The sequence below is a fragment of the Phyllostomus hastatus genome, unplaced genomic scaffold (genome assembly GCF_019186645.2).
Source record: "Phyllostomus hastatus isolate PE091 unplaced genomic scaffold, TTU_PhHast_1.1 phas_contig_41, whole genome shotgun sequence".
NCBI lineage: Eukaryota > Metazoa > Chordata > Mammalia > Chiroptera > Phyllostomidae > Phyllostomus > Phyllostomus hastatus.
Genome location: NW_025333876.1, coordinates 11,578,880 through 11,600,951, shown reverse-complemented (window position 1 = coordinate 11,600,951; position 22,072 = coordinate 11,578,880). Strand labels below are relative to the sequence as shown.

Genomic DNA, 22,072 nt, shown 5'->3' with positions numbered 1-22,072 from the left:
CCAGCCTGACAGGAGAGTTTGTTGGAGAGATCCACGGGGGGTCTCCAACAAAAACAAAACTACTAATCCGAGAATCAGCACTAGGAGGGTCCAATTTGCTTGTAGGGAGTGGGGGAAGTGACTGAAAGCTGGCTGAGAGCTGAGCAAGTGGCATTGTTCCCTCTTGGACCCCTTTCCCATCCATATACAGTGCCACAACACAGCTACCTGGGTTGTCCTGCCCTGGAATATACCTAAGGCTCTGCTCCTTACAATGTAACAGGTATGCTAAGACAAAGAAATACAGTCCAAATGAAAGAATAGATCAAAACTCCAAAAATGGAACTGATGAAGAGATAGCCAACCTATCAGATGCAGAGTTCAAAACACTAGTAAGCAGGATGCTCACAGAAATGTTTCAGTATGGTCTCAAAATAAAGCAAAAGTGAAGGATATGAAAGGTGAAGTAAATGAAAATGCACAGGGAACCAACGATGATGGGAAGGAAACTGGGACTCAAATCAATGATTTGGAACAGAAGGAAGAAATAAACATTCAGCCAGAACAGAATGAAGAAACAAGAATTCAAAAAAATGAAGAGAAGTTTAGGGACCTCTGGGACAACTTTAAACATTCCAACATCTGAATCACACAGGTGTCAGAAGGAGAACAGGAAGAGCAAGAAATTGAATTCATTCCTTCATTACTTGACAAAATAATGAAGGAAAACTTCCTAAATCTGGCAAAGAAAATAGATTTCAGGAAGTCCAGGAAGCTCAGAGAGTCCCAAAGAAGTTAGATCCAAGGAAGCATACACCAAGGCACATCAGAATTATATTACCCAAGATGAAAGCTAAGGAGAGAATCTTAAAAGCAGCAAGAGAAAAGGAGACAGTTACCTACAAAGGAGTACCCATTAGGCTATCAGCTGATTTCTCAAAAGAAACCTTACAGGCAAGGAGGGGCTAGAAAGAAGTATTCCAAGTAATGAAAGGCAAGGACTTACATCCAAAATGACTCTGTCCAGCAAAACTATCATTTAGAATGGAAGGGCAGATAAAGTGTTTCCCAGATAAGGTCAAGTTAAAGGAGTTCATCATGACCAAGCCCTTATTATATGACATGAGACTTACCTAAAGAGACTTACCTAAGAAATAAAAGATCAAAAACTATGAACAGTAAAATGACAACAAACTCACAACTATCAACAACTGTACCTAAAAAAAAAAAAAAGGCAAAACAAAAACAAACTAAGCAAACAACTAGAACAGGAACAGAACCACAGAAATGGAGATCACATGCAGAGTTATCAGGGGAGGGGGGAGAATAGAGGGAAAGGTACAGGGAATAAGTAGAATAAATGGTAGGTACAAAATAGACAGGGGGAGGTTAAGAGCAGTTTGGGAAATAGAGAAGCCAAAGAACTTATATGCATGAGCCATGAACATGAACTAAGGTGGGGAAATGCTGGTGGGAGAGGAGGGGCAGGGAGGAGGGGATTGTAAGGGAGAAAAAGTAATGGGATGACTGTAATAGTACAATCAATAAAATATACTTAAAAAATAAAAACATATACTAAATAAATGATACAATAAATATTATAGCATTACCTAGTGTATGATAAGCACTTTATGTGTTATTCATATATTTGCACATAAATGTGAAAGGCAGGTATTATCATCCCTAATGTACAAAAAAAAAAAAAAAACTTTAGAAAGCAATAGTAGTAACTCACCCAAAGTCATCTGCAAACAATGATGCGAGCCTGGAACCCTGACCTGCCTCTGACCTGAACCTGCTCACTTGCAGATGAAGAAATGGAGGTAAAGTACATTAGTCGATTTGCCAGAATAACCATGACCAGAAACCTCACAGCTCCCTTACATATTTTCCTGTTACTGCTTCAAGGTGGAAAGTTACATAATTTCAATAACATTACTACCAGCTTTATGTTTTGTTAATACTGCATGTGAAGTTCAGGTGGGCAGAAGTAGAGATGATGAGAGTTAATTAACATTACTCCAATTTAAGGCATTCCAGGAGTGTAGTTCCTCTAACTTGACAATAATGGCATCTCAGTAATTTGATAAAACTCAAGTGGTATCCCTTAGGTTAGCATAAATGTTAAGGACTTTTATGCAAATAGCCTATAAAAAGCACAGATTTCTTAATTAAGTTTCTTTTTTGTGCTTCCAACTTTGCCTTCTCAGCCTACAGACTAAAGTGACCTGTTTTCTCCCTTCACTGCTGCTTTCAACTTTTCCTGTGATTTAGAAAAACTGTTTCCCCTAGTAACCATTTTTCCTGGTTACTCTCTTGGCTGATTTTCTGCACAAAGAACTGAAAGGCATTTATCCCCTAGGGAAGCAGTTACTTTAGAGTTTGCTAAGAAGTCAGTTAACATTGTTCAACATTCCATTCTGTTCTTTGTTTCAAAGAAAGCTCTGGTTTTGTTTCATTTTCAGCTGGAGACTTAAATGACACCAAGCAAAGCCTACTTAGTTTAGATTTCCAGGTAAAAAAGTTTTAAATTTTAAGTTTCTACTAAAGCATGTGGAATGGTTTTAATATTTGGGTGTTTTATGTTGTATATATGTTTAACATTTGAGGAAATTAGCTCTTACTAATACACTAAAAATGTGCATATTATTCTGTTTACTTTTTCTCCTCAGTGTGAAAACTTCCATGTATTTCACACCTTACAGAATTGGGATTAAATATATGTTTATATGTTTAAATAGAATTAAATGCTCAATAGAACTATCAGATGGTTTGAAAATTTCTTTCTCTGTTTTGAAGTCCTAAAAGACCACAAAGGATTAATTAAAAATGTTTTTCATTTTAAGCCTGTTGAACGAAGTTAAAGGGATAACAGAAATCTCTCATGCCTTCATGTAGAAGTTCAAAATTCTAAATTTAATATTTTAAAAGGTTACTTACTAATGCTGATAAAAACTTTAAGGAAGCAGTAAGTTAACCAAGATTTACAGGTGATATTTAATGTTGGAGTAAACACAGTATGTGTTCAAGGAAGAATTTACTTGATCAAAATAATATTTACTGTAATTAGAGTGCCACAAAATTTTACCTCTAGAAACACATTAACTCAATTGCAAAGTTGCTTATTAGACATTAAATGCAATGTAAAATTCTATAAATCATTGGAAATAACAAAGGCCTAGGCATCACTTATAAAACTGGTATTGAGAGGCCACTTGATAAAAGTTATTTAAATATTTCAATGAGACTGTATAGATTTTGATTTTGTTAAAATTAAGATAGCTCTGTAACTTCATTTCTGTACATATCTATTTACATTTCTGGATTAGTAAAAGTAGGCTGATTTGCAGGGGGGAGAGGGAGACAAAGGGAGCCAGTTTCCAGGATGGGAAAATTGCGAGAGAGGTGAGCTCAGGCATCTTGTTAAGTGAGTGCTCACAGGAAGCACAGGGACAGTCTTAGACCTTCACAGAAGTTTATCTCCAGAGCCCTCAACTCCAGGGCCCAGCAGCTCATAACTCTCTCCTACCACAGGAACACCTACATATATGACTGTCAAAGCAAGGACATTTCCATGTATGTTTAATGCACAGCATAGCATTTATGCTTTCCATTAGAACCCACTTGTCCTGCCACTCAGCTAATTCTACTTCTAGCCTATCTCACAGTCCAACTTTTCATAAGCTTTCTCCTGTTGCTATTGCTATTCCTTTCTGATGTAAGCTTGCTCTCTGAATTCACTTTAACAATTTTAGGTGCCAATCAGCTAAAGGGTTTGCTGTTTCCTTGCATTTTGCATGTTAGTTTTTCTAACAGTAGATTACAAAAAGTTGTTCCAATACATTCAATGACCTACAGTAAAGATTTCAAAATGCATGCGGTAATTAATGTACATACTGTATTTTGCAGTGTATAATGTGCTCCCATGTATATAAGCATCCACGTTTTTGTGTGCATTATACACAGGATTATTATACCCATTATTATATCCCAGGTATGTAATGATTATATTCATGTATAATGCACATCCTTATTTTTCCCTCAAAAATTTGGGCAAAAAGTGTGTATTTTACATGGTATATACTGAACCAAGATTGCAGTGCTGAGGTTAGGTGACATAAAGATTGCCTTAGTGGTGGCAAGTCAGAATATGACCCAAAGGCAACCTGACAAAAGGAAAATTATTTTACTGGATAAAGTTATAAAACAACTATTGAGATTCAAGAGGGCAAACTGAGCAGATATCACACCCTCTTCTCTCACCAGATCCCTAGAAATGAGAGAAGATATATTACAAATACACACATGAATATATAGCTACACTAGAAAATAAGAAGAATTGATGAGACAGAAATTGTGAGGAGTCCTTTGAAGGCAGCAAAACATGAGAATGAATTTTCAGAGGGAAAATATAGCTGTAGCATGGGAGAGAACTAAGTCAAAGATGGCTTGTAGAAAAAGAAGTTGGTAGATTAAAAGATCCCAAAAAGGATAAATCACACACACATACACACACACACACACACACACACACACACACACAACCCTGTACATTATAGTAAAACTTGTGAATACTAAAGATAAATTGAAAATATGAAAGACTTCTATACAAAGAGGAAAAATGAGATTTCTCAGGAAGAAATGAAAATCAGATTCAAGTTAAACTTTTCACCAGTAACACTAGATAAAAGAAAACTGATGGAATAATATCTGTAAAGTATTGAAGGAAAATAATTTTGAAATAATTCTATATCCAACCAACCAGAGTATTTTCTGATGTAAGAATTTAATTTTTTTTTACATCACACAACATTCTCTTTTAGGAAGTGGCTATATTTCAACAGGAAATAAAATGAATCTGAGGGAACTTCTGCTTCTAATAATGGCAGGCAAGGCAATTCATAATGACTGACCAGCTGAGAATAAACAAGATAGGAAAATAACAGGACCAACATATGGGATAGGACTGAAACCCAAAAAGGTTTGGAGCAGCTTGTCTTCTGGAGGCTGAAAAGTTTAGTAAGTAGCTTTAAAACAGCCTCATTAGGCAAGAGCGAGACGAAACTCAAGGAAAAGGGCCAAGCAAGCAGCAGGGCCAGTAGGGAAGAGTGATACTGGTGAAATCACCAGGCTTGGCTTAGGACACAAAGTGCTTCAAATCACTCAATTAGTAGTGCCCTCAGCCTTATATCCAAAGCAGATGTAAATCCTTTTGGGATAAAGAGTACATTATCTTTGGCTTCAAAGTATTTTCATAATTTTTCATATTCAATGTCTGACACTCAAGTAAAAACCATCAGGCATACAAATAGAATAACATGGCCTAAGACCTAAAGAAATACAGACTACAGATGTAGACATATAGATGGTCCAGAATATGGAGTCTTCAGACATGAACTTCATGACAAATATGTTCAAAAAAGTAAAATGCAAGATGGGAAATTTCAGTAGAGTCAGAAGCAATAAGAAGAAATCACTGAAAACTCATTTAAAAAAAACCCAACCGCACACAAAAAAAGAAAGTCAATGAGTAGATTTAATAGCAGATAAATCACAGTAGAAGAGCAAATTAGTGAACTGGAAATACATTAAAAGAATAACCAGGATGAATCACAAAGTCACACAAGAATGAAAAATACAAGACAGGGAAAGAGACATTAAAAACATAATAAAAAATGAACAAACAGAATAGAAGCAAACTCATAGATACAGAAAATAAACTGATGGTTATCAAATGGGAGGGAGGATCTGGAGAGTTGGGGGGCTGGGTACAAAAGGTGAAGGGGTTAAGTGGTACAAATTGGCACTTAAGAAACAGTCATAGGGATGTAAAGTATAGCATAGGGAATATAGTAACATTGTAATAACTATGTAGAGTGTCAGATGGGTACCAAATATTAGAGGGATCACTTCATAAGTTAAACAAAAAAGACAAAAGAAGACTAGCATAGATATAATTGTAGTTCTAAAAAGAAAAAGAAATGAGAAGAAAGTATTCTTTAAAGAGATAAGGGCTTAGAAGTTTCCAAATTTGATGAATCTGAGGCTACAGTTTCAAAAAAGCTACAAATCTCCAAGAGGATAAAACAAAGAAAATCATAAGTATAATAGAGTAAAATAGATGAAAGCCAAAGCCAAAGAGAACACCTTCAAAGCATGCAGGAAAAAAATTAATTTTAATAGAGAAATTAGTTTACAGATGACTACTTAATAGAAATAACAGAAACAAGAAGACATTGACATTAAATCTTCAAAAATGTTAAACAAAAACAACCTCAATCTAGAATTTCATATCCAGACAATATAGCCTTTCAAAATAGATATAAAATATATTTCCAGATAACCAAAAATAGAATTGCTCATCAGCTGTCCTGCAATAAAAGATTTAAAGGTGTTCATCAATCAGAAATAAGATAATCCTAATAGAAGACTGAAGATGCAAGAAGAAATAAATAGAAACAAGAAGGATTAAGTGTTTAGGTAAATCTAAATTAGTGGTTCTCGTCTGAGGGCAAGATGATTCCATCCATACCCTAGGATACATTGGTAATGTCTGGAGACATTTTTGGTTGTCATAACTGAAGAAGCATATACTGGCTTGAGGCCAGGGATGCTACTAAGTGTAGAAAGGCCAGACACCCAACAAAAAAGAATATCCAACCCAAATGCTAAAGTGCGGAGGCTGAGAGAGCCTGATGTAAATGAACTATGAGTATAAAACAATAATAATAATAATCTTTTGTGTGTTTAACATATGTAAAGAAGTAAAATATACAACAAAGCAGCATATCTGCTAGGATGAAGCTAAAGTGTCCTGCTCCTTGCACTGTACAGGAAAAGGTAAAGGTACCGATTTGTATTAAACTTCGTAAGTCAAGGATGTGTGTGGTAACTTGTACAAAGAACAGAATGGTAAAAGTGTTTAATTGCTAATGTAATAATAAAAACTAAGTAATCATTAAAAAAAAGCAAGCAAGAAAGCAAATAGAAAAAAAGATCTAAACTGAAATGTATCAGCCATTACACTAAATAACAATAGACTAAATGTTCCAATGAAAAGACAAAGGTTGTCAGACTCCATTAAAAATTATGTGCTGATAGAAAGTATATTGAGCCCTGGCTAGTGTGGCTCAATAGGTTGAGCGCCAGCCTATAAACTGAAAGGTTGCTGGTTGAATTCCTGGTCAAGGCACATGCCTGGGTTGTGGGCTGGGTCCCAGGTTGGGGGAATGTGAGAAGCAACCAACAGCTATATCTCTCCTTTTCTTTCTCTCTCCCTTAGCGTCTCTCTAAAAATAAATAAATAAAATCTTAGAAAATAGAAAGTATATTGAAAATATAAGACTACAGAAAAGTTGAAAATAATACAAAAAATATATTAAGTAGACATTAACCAAAAAAAAGCAGCTACATTATTAGACAAAGTAGATCTTATGACAAAAAGCACTACTAGAGAAACACAAAGAACCTAATGATAAAAGCACCAGAAAAATATAACAATTATGAATTTTCATGTACCTAACATAGAGCCTCAAAAAATATGGTATTAAATGAACAAAATGATTTATAAATAGTAAACTACATCCAAAAATAAAACCAAAACATAATATAGTTTAAAAACACTAAAGACTCCATTATTACCTTATTTGTAAATTAAAATTAAAACACAAAAATACTTCCAGAAGACATATGTACAAGAATGTTGATAATAGCAAAATATTAGAAAAATTTAATAAATATCAAATTATTTGTTAAATAACTTATAAAATGAAAATAATGTATACAGACCTGATGAATTTATATACACTGACATACATGGTGGGGCACAACTAGGTTTACAGTTGTTTGTGTGAAAAATTATACAATAATTAATAAATAATAATACAAGAATAAACTGTGTTTTACATACTCACAAGTGTAAATCTACTTTTGCCACACCCTGTACATATCCATACATCCAAAATTTATTACTGAGTGCAAAGAAAATAGGATGCAGCATAACATATAACAAACAACTCTATTTGAGTGTGTATATATATGTGTGTGTGTGTGTATATATATTCATGTATGTTTAGAAGGGGTCATGAAAGATAAACTGAAAGAGGGGTTAGGAAGCTATGGACCCCAGGCCAAATCCTGCTGGGTTTTTTTTTGTTTTTTTTGTTTTTGTGTTTTTAAACAACATGCCATTAGAACACCGTAATGCCCATCTATTTACCTATCTTCCATGGCTACTTTTGGGCTACAATAATAGCAAAGCTGAGTAGTTTTGACAGAGATTGTCAGCCAGTAAAGCCAAACTATTTACTCTCTGAACCTTCAAGAAAAAGTGTGCCAACCCTTTCACGGAACTATGAATTTTGGTTAAGGCAACTATGTTTTATACTTTATACATATGTTATCATTTTGAATTTTTAAAATATGTACTATTTTATGACACTTAAACACATCTTTTCCATTTTTGACAAGTTAGTGATTTTTTATTCAACAATCTCTTACAAAAAAAAAATAATAACCAGAGTGTGTACACAGGAAAACTAGAAAGGACCTTAAAAAGAATTGATAAAAAGAAAAGATTACAGACTTAGGAGAGAGTAACTGTGCCAACATGGCTTTTATCTTTAAATCTCTCATGGGCTATCATGTGGACTACAAATTGTAGCTCAACCTAAGAAAGCGTTTTCTCACAGAGCTGTCTAAACATGGAAGATAACGAACTCCCCATTACTGAAAAAGTACATGAGTTTAAAGATTCATTCAAACTCTGAGTTCTATACAGTGAAGCACCATATATTATAAATGATGTAGAATGCTAGGAAACGACGGCATCACCTGACCACAACTGAAACACAGACTATAAGTAGGATCATAAATCAAGGAATATGCAATTCTGACTACATAAGCATATGTATGAGACTTGGAAACAGATGAAAAGTAAAAACATCTTGGAATTAGAAGAAAATCTTGGGAAAGAGATTACCATATGGGAGTGATTTGTTTATAACCCCATCTAGTTATAATTCACTAGATTCTGTCTGTAAACAACATGCGACTGTCTCGATTAAAAACCTTCAGTAACTATTTCTCCAAACCAGGGTTCCTGGATCTTGGCACAAATGACTTTTTTTTTTTTTGCTGGTTAATTCTTTGCTGTGGAGGCTTATCCTAAGCTCTGTTAAGACATTTAGCAGCATCCTTGACTTCTATACACTGAAAGTCTGTAGCACAACCCCTACCAAGTGTGACTACTAAAAATGTATCCAGACATTTCCGAATATGTCACCTAGGGGTAAAGTCATCCCTAGTCTAGAAGTATTGTTATAAACTATGCCTGGCAAACTTTTGCTACAAACTATTTTAGATTTTGAAGGCTACATCATTAAGTCTATATTAGAACTATGCAAATCTGCCATTGTAGTGCCAAAGTATAAGCAATATATAAATAAATGACAGTGGCTGTTCTAATAAAACTATGTAAGGATATTGAAATTTTAATTTCATATAGTTTAATCTGTCATAAATTATTCTTGTTTTAAATTTTTAAATCATTAAAATATAAAAACCATTTTAAGCACCCAGCAGGATCAATTTAGCCTCTGGCCCCTAATTTCCTAATCCCTGACCTAAAATACTATCAACATCACAGCCCTCCATGATATCTATCACTTCATTTCTGCCTTCAAAGAGGTCTGAGATCACACATCATTGCTAAGTAGTTCAGAGAAGTTGAGATTGTGAATTTTATTCATTACATGATTTAGATGTATGATTTCAAACAACCACTCTTACTCTGAACATCAAAGTGGTAGCCAGTCAGAGAAAGACAAATACCCTATGATTAATGCCATATGTGAAAACAAATGAACAAACTGAACTAACAAGCAAAACAGAGACAGACTCACAGATGGAGAATAGATAACAGCTGGTGGGGTAGGGGGAGATTTGAGGGTGGAAGGATTAAGCAAAAAGGAAAAAAGCACTCATGGACAAGGACAACAGTGTGGTGATTGCTGGGGGGAGAGGGTATAAGAGGACTAAATGGTAATGACAAAATAGAATAAAGATTAAAATATTAAAATAAAAAACTTTTCAATTACAGCTGACATTGAGTATCATTTACTTTCAGGTATATAACATAGTGATTAGACATTTTTATAACTTTCAAAGTGATCACCCAAGTAAGTCTATTACCCACCTGACTATATTCCTTGCATTCCATATTGATTTATAACTTATTTCTTATTTTTAAATTACAGTGGACACTCAATATTATTTTATATTTGCTTCAAGTGGTGAATAGAAATTTATATATTTTATGAAGTGACTACCCTGCTAAGTCCAGTACACACCTGGCACCATACATAGTTACTACAATATTATTGACTATATTTATTCCATATGTTGTACTTTACATCCTCATGACTGTTTTGTAACCACCAATTTGTGTTTCTTCATCCCTTCACCTTTTTATCTAGGCCCAAACCCCTCCCAATCTGGCAACCCTGAGTTTGTTCTCTGTATATATGAGTCTGCTTCTGTTTGGTTTGTTTATGCATTTTGTTCTTCAGATTACACATAAAAGTAAAATAGTATGATATTTGTCTATGTCTGTCTGACTTATTTCACTTAGCATAATACTCTCTAGGTCCATACATGTTGTCACAAATGGTAAGATTTCATTCTTTTTATGGCTGAGTAACCCACTGTATATATGTATGACATCTTCTTTACCCAATTGTCTAACAATGGCCATTCAGGTCGCTTCCACATCTTGGCTATTATAAAGAATGCTGCAGATGAACATTGGAGTGCAAGTATCTTTTCAAATCAGGGTTATGGATTTTTTTGGATAAATACCCAGGAGTGGAATTGCTGGGTCACAAGATGGTTTTATTTTTAATTTTTTGATGAACCTCCACAGTTTTCCACAGTGACTTTACAACTTTGCAATCCTACCCACAGCACTGGGGTTCCCTTTTTTCCACATCCTCATCAATACTTGTTTATTAATTGATGATAGCCATTCTGACAGGTATGAGTTGATATCTCATTGTATTTTTTTTGCATTTCTCTGATGATTAGTGACTTTGCATATCTTTTCATGTCTGTTGCCATGTGTATGTCCTCTTTGGAGTCTGCTGCTGTTTGATTTGTCTTCTGTTTGCTTTGGAGAAATGTCTACTCAGGTCTTCTGCCCATGTTTATTGAATTGTTTGATTTTTTTTCGGTGTTAAGTTCTTTCCATTCTTCGTAAATTTCAGATATTAATTCCTTACTGGATGTATAATCAACTAATATGTTCTCCCATTCAATAGGTTTTCTTTTTGTTGATGGTTTCCTTTTTGTACGAAACTTTTTGGTTTGATGTAGTCCCATGTTTACCTTTTCTTCTGTTTCCTTTTCCTAAGGAGATATATACAAAATTTTTTTACTAAGAGCCTATCAGGAAACATGCATGTTTCTTTTCAAGTTTTATAGTTTAAGGTCTTATATTTAAATATTTAATCCATTTTGAGTTTATTGTTTTACATGGTATAAGAAGGTAATCTAGGTGGCATTTTTGCATGTACATGTCCAGTTTTGCCAATACCTATTATTGAATATACTATCTTTACTCCATTGTACATTCCTGCCCTCTTTGTCATATATTAATTGACCATATAGGCATGGATTTATTTCTGGGCTCTTTATTCTGTTCCACTGATATATGTGACTATTTTTATGCCAATTCCATGATGTTTTTCAGCAATATTGATATAGATTGCTTTGGGTAGTATGGACATTTTAACAATGCTAATTCTTCCTATCAATGTGCACAGTATATACTTCCATTTAGCTGTATCTTCTTCAACTTTTTTCTTCAATGTCTTTAATTTTATGAGTACAAGTCTTTGACATTCTCAGTTACATTTATACGTAGGTATTTTTTGATGCAATGTAAATGAGAGTTTTCTAAACTTCTCTTTCTGGTAAGTTATGGGTATATAAAAATCCCAACCAATTTCTGAATATTAATTTAGTATCCTGCTACTTTACTGAATTAATTTATCAGTTTTAATAGTTTTTTTGGTGGGAAATTTAGGCTTCTGTCTATACAATACCACGTCATCTACCAATAATGACAGGTTTACTTTTTCCTTTGCCTTATATATATTTTCTTGTCTGCCTGCTACAGCTAGGATTTCTAATGCTATTTTGAATAAAAAGTGATGAAAGTAAACACCCTTGTCTTTTTCCTGACCTTAAGGGAAACTGTTTTAGCTTTCCCTGTTGAGTATGATGTCTGCTGTGAGCTTGTCATATATGGTCTTTACTATGCTGAAGTATGTTTCCACTATTCCCACTTTGCTGATATTTTTTATTATAAATGAATGCTGGATTTTGTCCAATCTTTTTCTGCATTATTGATAGGATCATATGATTTTTATCCTTCATTTTGTTTATGTGGAATATCACATTTATTGATTTGATAATATTCAAGCATCATGGCATCCTAGAAATAAATATCAACTGATCATGGTATATACTCTTTTTAAAACACTGCTAGATTCAGTTTGCTAATATTTGAGGATTTTTGCATTTATGTTCATCAGGAATATTGGTACGTTATTTTCTTTTTTGGCAATGTCTTTGCCTAGTTTTGGATCTGGACAGCCTCATAAAATAAGCTTGAAAGCCTTCTCTCCTCTTGAATTTTTTGGAATAGTTTGTGAAAAATAGGTAGGTGTTCATTCTTCTTTGAATTATGGTAAAATTCACCTGTGAAGCCAACCTGTCCTGGACTCTAGTTTTTTGTGAATTTTTGATTAGTAATTTAATATCCTTGGTTGTAACTGGTCTGTTCAGATTTCCTTTTTCTTCTTTTTAAATTTCATTTTATTTTAAAAATTTTTATTATATTTTTTCTTAATTCAGCTCTGCAAGATTATGTGTGTCTAGGAATTAATGCATTTCTTCTAGATTGCCCAGTTTGTTGGCACATAGTAGTCTGTAGTATTTTGTTATAACCCTTTGCATTTCTGTGGTATCATTTGTAACTTCTCTTTCATTTCTGATTTTATTTATTTGGGTTCATTTTCTCTTTTTTTTTCTTGATGAGTCTGCTTATGCTTAAAAGTTGATCAATCTTGTTTATCTTTTTAAAAACCTAGCTCATGGTTTCACTGATCTTTTGTATTATTTTTCAGACTGTATTTCATTTATTTCTATTCTGATCTTTATTATTTCCTTCCTTCTACTCCCTTTAGCTTTATTTGTTGTTCTTTTTCTTGTTCTATTAGGTGTAAGGTCAGACTGCTTACTTAAAATTTTTATTGCTTTTTAAGGTTGACCTGCATTGTTATGTATTTACCTCTAAGGTCCTGCTTTTGCTGTGTCCCATAGATTTTTGGGTTGCTGTGCTCCTATTTTTATTTGTCAGTGAGTGAATGACATTTGTACCTAGGCGAAGAATACAGGGTGGCAATCCTGTTTTTTCTATAATCATTAAGGTTCCTAGTGGGAGAAGATCACAATATTTGGCTAGACTTAAACACTGATCATCCCCATTTCATATACATTTGGGTGGCAGGCACTGTGATGGGGAAGGCTTACTTTAACCCCAGTACATGGTCTTCCATTCAGATGCTGTTGGGATTTCCACAGCTTACTCACAGGTTTTGAAACAGACTTGTAAGACAGCAGCATCTGGATGGCAACAGATTACTTTCAGACAGAAAGGCTGAATCAAATCCTTAGAGGGTGTCTGGGCTATTTCCTAAGGCCTGAACAGGATTGCTGGTTGACAGTCTATGGCTACTGTTGGTCCTCTGAGACTTCAAAGTCTCTTCTTTGCAGTTTGAAGTTTGAATCTCTGTATGCAATATCACCTTGAACCTTTACCATTCTTCCTCATCACTAGCCAGAGTGGTCTTTTCTGAAATGTAACAGTTCTCTTTTGGTTGACAGAGATGATCAAGGTAGGTCTGTGAGGAGTGGGATCATTTCCTCCCTGAACAAAGGTCCTTTAAAGAGTCTGGTTCCTTAGGACCCCTGGAGTTTCATATTCTCTTCCATGTACCTTGGCTGTGTGGAGAGGGCAGCTGATCTCACAGAGTCGTAATAATGAGGAAACCTAAGGGAAGAGCAGCAAAGGAAGGGCCACCAGGCAGTGGTGAGAGTGGGGAAACTGGCTCTAAGTTCAGAGGGGCAACGGACACTGTACAAACCTTCCATTGAAGGACTAACTGCAGGTCAGAGAGCATGGCTGGGTGATCCTTCAAGAAAGTCCCTGTATTAAGTTTTAAAGGGTTTCTCTTTACCTGTCCCTGCTACTTGTCTCTACAGAGCCTGGACCATCCTGTCTAACTACAATGCTACCACCACAATTAGTCTTTCTCACCAAGAGTACTGAAGTATTACTCAAATGTTGTTCAGATTTACTATGTGTAGGGTAAATCATGAAACCAGCTGTGGTTTACTGCGGTTTACTGTGGTGCTCTTGAAACCAGCTGATTAAGAGTTACTCTTTGTCCCTCTTACCTCTTTATAACTGATGGCAGTTTACTGTTATTTTTATATACTGCAATCATGTTCCTTGGCCTAACAGAGAAAATTACAAAGCTAGAGAATAAAAGAACAGAACAGAAGAGCTGGGAAAATGAGTTGGATCAGTCACAAAATGACTTGGTAGACAGCTGGAAAGGAATCTCTTGAGTGACCTCTGAAAGCCTACAACACAGTAGTACAGAGAAGCATTGGCAAACAATGGTCCAGGCACAAAGTTTAACCCATTGCCTGTTTTTGTAAATAGATTTTTATTGGCATACAGCCACACTCACCTGTATAATATTGTCTGCTTTTGTGCTATATGGGCTGATTTGAGTAGTTGTGACAGCAAACATATGATCTGTAAAGCCTAAAATATTTGCTATCTGGTCCTTTATTAGAAAAAGTCAGCTCTTGCCTGTTCTAGAGATAAAGATATTAGAAGTTCTTTGATTCTGACAGAAAAATTATAAATTCTGATTTGGCAGTGCTACTATAGCATAGATCCCATATGTCATATGTGTTATTTCTCAAAGATTTTGCTGCTGAGGCACGAAGGCATTATTACCCAGTTTTCAGAGGTAAAAACACAGTCACCATTAACTCAGAAATTGTTTCATTCTTATTCTAGAAACTGAATGGTGAAAAACCAGCATGAAGTTTGCAAGTTTGTTTTTGTTTTTTCTGCTTATCATTTTGCAAACTGATTTTGGACAAAATGATGAAAATCCTGGGAAGCAAAGAAAGAAGTGTAACAGAAGACTGAAGAAAATTTCTTCGCCTATGCACAGATCCAGTAGACAGCTTAGAATACAGCAAATAATGATGGTGACACCAGCAGCAAAACTTCCCATGGATAACTTGGATTATAGCGCAGAGAAGTTTGAATCCTTTTTAAGTTTTCTTGGAGTAGAATCACGCTATAATGTACTACCAGGTAAGAAAACAGTACTAGAAAGAAGGGGGGAGTGAAAGAACCTCCATGAAGATAATTTTTTAAAAATTCAACTTATCTTTTGGTTTAATCTATGAAGATAAATTTTCAACTGATTTTAAAAAAATCATTCATAGAATGCACTTATAAAATTACTGGAAAAAAGACAAACTAATTTTCCTACAACTACACTTATAAAACCATAGTTATTATTTTGTTTTATTTATTTTTAGCCTGCTTACTATGCCATGTATTTTAAATAGTTGTAACCATAACATAGAAAATATACACATAAATTTGAAAACTGCTTTTTCATTTGTAATGATATGCCATCTAGGTAATAGAAATAAACAATTCAGATGATTATATAAACCCATGTCTATTAAATATTTTCAATAAAAAATCTTCAAAAAATGGAATTAAGCTATTTCATTTTATACAGACTAAATTACTCAATTTTTAACAGTTGAAAGAATTAAAAATTCTGCCAAATATTTCAACTAGGCATTTTTAAGAACTAGTATTTAATGGTCCACATTTTTGCAGACTTGGAAGGAAAAAGTAATTATACTATACATATGTTACCACTGCATAAAACTTTCAAAAGACAAAAGAAAATATCATCATATTATATTCCGTGGCCAATACTTCATATGTTGTCTCTAGAAAACCAATGTTTCTATATGATGGTATTCCATAAAGCTAAGAGAAATAACATAAATTTTCTATGCAAATATACAACTAAGATCACATGTACAGAATAAGTGGGAAAAAAATCAGAGGCAAGAAAATCTGCTAAGAAGATTTGATAATAGTGTACCCACAATTGCTAAAAAATAATGAGGTCAATTTTCCTAGTTATTTGGGATGATATCCAAGCTATAATAGGAAACAAAAAGGTTGAAAAATAGTATGTAAATTGTGATCTCAAATCTGTTTAAAAATATGTAATATAGGGAAGTGTGCATAAAAACACATAGATGTATACTAAATATTTCTCAGTTGTCCTAAAACATTTTCCAGTGGTCTTTCAGCACTTTTTAAAAAACTGTAGTAACACACTTAACACAAAACTTACCATTTAACATTATAAAGTATATAAGCCCTCACTGGTGTGGCTCAGTGGATTGAGCATTGACTAGCAAACCAAAGGGTCACTGGTTTGATTCCCAGTCAGAGCGCATGCCTGGGTTGTGGGCCAGGTCCCCAGGGGGGGTGTGCAAGAGGCAACTGGTCAATGACTCTCTCACATGTCCATGTTTCTCTTCCTCTCTTTCTACCTCCTTTCCCCTCTGTCTAAAAATAAATAAATAAAATCTTTTAAAAATATATTATAAAGTACACAATTCAGTGGCATGTAGTACACTATGCTGTGCAACAATGATCACTTATATAGTTCCTGAACACTTTCTTCACCCCAAAAGGAAACTCCATACATATTAAGCAGTCACTTCCAATTTCTCCCTAACTCAGCCCCTAGCAACTACTAATCTGTCTCTAAAATATTCCCATATAAAAGGAGTTATAATGTATAGCCTTACATGTCTGGCTTCTATCACTAAGAATAAAGATTTCAAGGTTCATACATGTTGTAGCATGTCAGTACTTCATTTTTATGGCTGAATAATATTCTACTATACAGATATACCACGTTTATCTAGCCATTCATCTGTTGATGGACATTTGTGTTGTTTCTAATTTTGGCTATACTGTAAATAGCACAGCTATAAACACTTGTGAACAAGTTTCTATTTGAACTCCTACTTTCAATTTTCTCAGGCACATACTTAGAAATGGAATATGGGGTGCCTAGGAGCTGAGATGTATGGTAATTTTGCTTAATTTACTGAGGAACCACCAAATGTTTTCTACAAAGGTGACAGATACCATTTTACATACTGACCAACAATATTCAAAGATTTCAACTTCTCTTCATCCTTGACATTTGTTATTTTCCCTTTTTTAAAATGCATTCTTGTGAATGTGAAGTGGTATTTTAATGTATATTTCCCTAATGACTAATGATGTTGAACATCTTTTTATGTATTTATTTCCCACTGTATATCTACTTCTGAGAAATGTCTACTCAAGCCCTTTGCCTAGTTTTTAATTGGGTTGTTTGTCTTTCTGTTGTTGAGTTATAAGAGTTCTTTATCTATACTGTGGATATTAGGCCTTCATCAGATATGATTTGCAAATATTTCTCCCATTGTGTACACTTTCCTTTCACTTTCTTGACATTATCCTTTGATGTATCAAAATTTTAATTTTAATAAAGTCCAATTTATTTTTTGCTGCTTGTGGTTTGGAATCATATCTAAAAATCCAAGGTCACGGAGATTTACACCTATGTGTTCTTCTATGAGTATTGTAGTTTTACATCTTCTATTAAGGTTTTTGATCCATTTTGAGTTTAATTCTTGTATTTGGTGTGAGGTAGTAGACAACTTCATTCTTTTGCACGTGGCTATCCAGTTGTCCCAGCACCATTTGTTGAAGAGACTATTTTTTTGCCTTATTGAATAAATGGTCTTCACACTCTGGCCAAAAATCATTTGGCCATAGGTGTGGTTTATTTTTGGACTTTCGATATTCCATTAGTCTATATGCTTATCCTTATGCCACACTGCCATAAGCTGATTACTGCAGCTTTGTGCTAATTTTTGAAAAAAAGTGTGAGTGCTTCAATTTTGTTCTTTTTTTCAAGATTTTTTGGCAGTTCAGGGCCCTTTGTAACTCCATATGAATTTGAGGATGAACTTTACATTTCTACCAAAAAAAAAAAGGCTGTTGGAATTTTGATAAGATCCAGTATTTTTTATAATCAGGAAAAAACTTACAAGAATCTATTTTTTTTTCCATGGGAGGAATTTGGTGGGTGGGATTAGTCTACGGCAAGTACCCAAATGAGAGTTGGGTAGGGCTGGGATTGGATTGACACAGTGATGGCAAAAAGGACAGGACAAATGTGTGAGCTCATTTGGAGGTATAATTGGGGGACAATAGCTCATCAGATGGAGAGTTAACAGAAATGATGCTAGGGTTGGAAGAAAAATGTTCCCTCTAGTATTCAAATCAGCTGACTAATGGCCTGCTTAGCTGACATACTTATTCACACATCCGCTGTTGTGTAACTTAACCACCCTGACAGATACAGGATGAAAGCACAATTCATAGTCAAGTTACCATAAGGAGGTCACTCCAGAACCTAAGAGAGAGAGACGTTGAGAGCAGTGCACATGAAAGCATTTCAGAGGGTTACATTAATAAGATATTTTACCCTAGCATGAATGCATACAGAATGCTATTCTTGTGTGGTCCTAACCATTTGACTTCACATTGTGCTCACATACATTCACAGGTGCTGGTAACCAGTCTTAGAATTTAAATATCTTATGTTCTCTCCTAGGAAAGAAGGGACACTGTTTGGTAAATGGAATGACCATGTACAACAAAGCCGTATGGTCTCCTGAGCTCTGCACTACCTGCCTCTGCTCAAATGGAAGAGTGCTTTGTGATAAAACCATGTGCCATCCTCAGAGGTGCCCCAAAACAATTACACCTGAAGGAGAATGCTGCCCAGTCTGCTCTGATACCGGTACAAATATTTATATCACATGTAAATTAGTCCTTAAGTTCCACTTGTTTTTTTCTTGTTACTTACTTTAAGTTTTAAATTATGATGAATCAGTCATCAGAGTACTTAAAATATTTGCACAATTATGATAAACATAGACATTACTGGGGAAAACTTATAATAGGGAACAGAAATAAAAAATCTTGGCATTACAGTTGTAGCTCTAGCAGAATGAGTAAGCTTGGACCACATTACATTACATTACACATTTGGCTCTCAGCTTTAGGAATGTAGTGATAGAATTTACATAGCAAATAGTCCCTGAGTTGTTAGGTTGCATAAGAGGCTCTGTTTGGCTCTTTAACTACATTATCTCATTAATCCAACTCAGTGTGGGTACAATTACTATCCCAAACAAAGATGAGGAACTCATAGTGAACAAAAGAGGAATGGTTTGCATCTAGAGAGAATAAATCACAACTCTCCAATATATTTGGAGCAATGGCTTTTCCTTATGGCACTGCTGTTTACAGGAAAGTCATGCTATGAGGTTTTGTTGGCTGCTTACTGTCCCCTTATCCTATGAGGCTCATACCTGATGGAGCTGGGAATCCTTAGGAGGACAACTCAGGTCTCCAAGAAAAGCCTAGCCCATGCCTTATGAAATACACAAATATAAGTTAAATAGTTTATAGGAAGGGATTGGGATGTTTTTTCTTGTCTGTGATCAAGGGTGATCACAGGGCTGGTATCTACACAAGTCCCTTGCTGGGAAGAACTTCAGAATATTTAGGAATTGTATTTTGGTGGATACTACCAATTATCTTACTAAAATATTTATGACTTTTAAAGTGTCAGAAAATACAAGTATTTAATAAAACTGACTCCTTGGGCATGAAAACCACAAGGTTCATAAATGAAAATTCAGAAATTCTGAAACATTTTTCAAAGGACTGGAATTATTCTTAAAATGCTGTGGTTATTTTGAAAAAATAAACTTGGATATACAGGAAGTATTTTAAATGTTTCAATATGATAGCTTTAGTTTTCTCCTGCTAATTGTTTCCTATTCTCCTTTTGTATTTTCTGCCAGAGATGTGAAAAAAATAACTGAAATACTTTATTAAAATATACACTGAATTGAAATCTCAAATACTCCTTCAAATTATATTTTCTGAGTTCTTTGTGGATAATTTATATATAGTATTAAATACTATATATAACAAGGAGATAGGTGAGTCTGAAGTATGAAATAACTGCAAGACTTTATAATATACACTGAATTGAAATCTCAAGTAATCTTCCAAATAATTATATTTTCTGAGCTTTTTGTGGATGATTTATATATACTATTAAATACTACACAAAGCAAGGAGATAGGTAAGTCTAAAGTATGGTCTCAGTCACATCTTCCCCACTTTAGCCAAAGTACTGACAGCTAAATACAAATGTAGAATAACCTTCTACTATACACAGAGTTAGGCAAAAGTGGGTTTACAATTGTTTGCATGGAAAAAGACAAATAATACAAACAAATACTACAATAATAAATAAATAAATAAATAAATAAATAAATAACAACTGTAAACTTACTTTTTGTCTACACTGTATTTATGCTCTCGTCATCATGGAATAACAAAAAGTACCGTCATGCATATGTCTAGGTTAATTAGGTCCAGATGTTTTCTTTAAGTCTCAAGAAGCAAAAAGGATTTAAGTAGAGTCTGGGAGAAAAAAAAAAGAACTTTCTATCAAAGAATGCTTTTGGACTCATGAAGCGGAAAGAAAATTGGATAAAAATAATAATTCTACAACCAAAAGCCAATCTTACTACTGTAAATAAAATACATATTTTACTTTATTATGTCTGAAGGTGTACAATTTCTTGCATTATTAATAAGCCTTATTAACTAAACAGTATCTATTATAAGGGTGTCATATCTGACTAAGTTGCAATCTCACAATAGGACTGCTTCCCCATTTTGCATAATGTGTGATAATATTATTCCCTCTTTAGTTATCAAGTAGCATGATACTTCAGTATAAGTAAATAGTAAAATCTCAGGCAAAAGAGTATTGTCTACAATAGAATTTATAGAATAAAATTATAATGAAAACTACTTAAAGATTGCAAGATGTATTTCATGTTTAAAGTATACACAAAACTACCTGAAGGCAATAATATTTTTTTCAATATAGGTTATTGATTATACTATTACAGTTGTCCCATTCCCCCCCTTCACTCCCCTCTACCCTGAATACCCTCTCTCACCCACATTCCCCCCCTTTAGTTCATGTCCATGGGTCATACATATAAGTTCTGTAGCTTCTACATTTCCTATACTATTCTTAACCTCCCCCTGCCTATTTTCTGCCTACCATCTATGCTACTTATTCTCTGCACCTTTCCCCCCTCTCTCCTCCTCCTACTCCCCTGTTGCTAACCCTCCATGTGATCTCCATTTCTGTGGTTTTGTTCATGTTCTACTTTGCTTAGTTTGCTTTTGTTTTTGTTTTAGGTGTGGTTGTTAATAATTGTGAGTTTGCTGTCATTTTACTGTACATGTTTTTTATCTTCTTTTACTTATTTAAGTCCCCATAACATTTCATATAATAAGGGCTTGGTGATAATGAACTCCTTTAACTTGACCTTATCTGAGAAGCACTTGATCTGCCCTTCCATTCTAAATGAAAGCTTTGCTGGATAGAGCAATCTTGGATGTAGGTCCTTGCCTTTCATGACTTGGAATACTACTTTCCAGCCCCTTCTTCTTGCCTGTAAGGTCTCTTTTGAGAAATCAGCTGACAGTCTGATAGGAACTCCTTTGTAGGTAACTGCCTCCTTTTCTCTTGCTGCTTCTAGGATCCTCTCCTCCATTTTAATCTTGGGTAATGTAATTATGATGTGCTTTGGTGTGTTCCTCCTTGGGCCAACTTCTTTGGGACTCTCTGAGCTGCCTGGAAGTCTATTTCCTTTGCCAGAATGGGGAAGTTCTCCTTTATTATTGTGGATGATTTATATATACTATTAAATACTACACAAAGCAAGGAGATAG

The 22,072-nt window shown here is 34.5% G+C and overlaps 2 protein-coding genes across 5 annotated transcripts in view; one reads left to right on the top strand and one right to left on the bottom strand.

Annotated features, from left to right (window-relative positions):
* LOC123822774 (centromere protein P) overlaps window positions 1-22,072 on the bottom strand; it is a 278,910-nt gene that overhangs the window by 62,395 nt on the left and 194,443 nt on the right. The gene's annotated exons all lie outside the window — the stretch shown is intronic.
* Window positions 2,371-22,072, top strand: part of ECM2 (extracellular matrix protein 2) — a 39,583-nt gene continuing 19,881 nt past the window's right edge. The window contains exons 1-3 of the mRNA XM_045844924.1: window positions 2,371-2,494; window positions 15,137-15,442; window positions 18,849-19,037. Coding sequence (XP_045700880.1) covers window positions 15,160-15,442; window positions 18,849-19,037 — 472 coding nt within the window. The 5' untranslated portion in view covers window positions 2,371-2,494; window positions 15,137-15,159. The remainder of the gene's footprint in view (window positions 2,495-15,136; window positions 15,443-18,848; window positions 19,038-22,072) is intronic.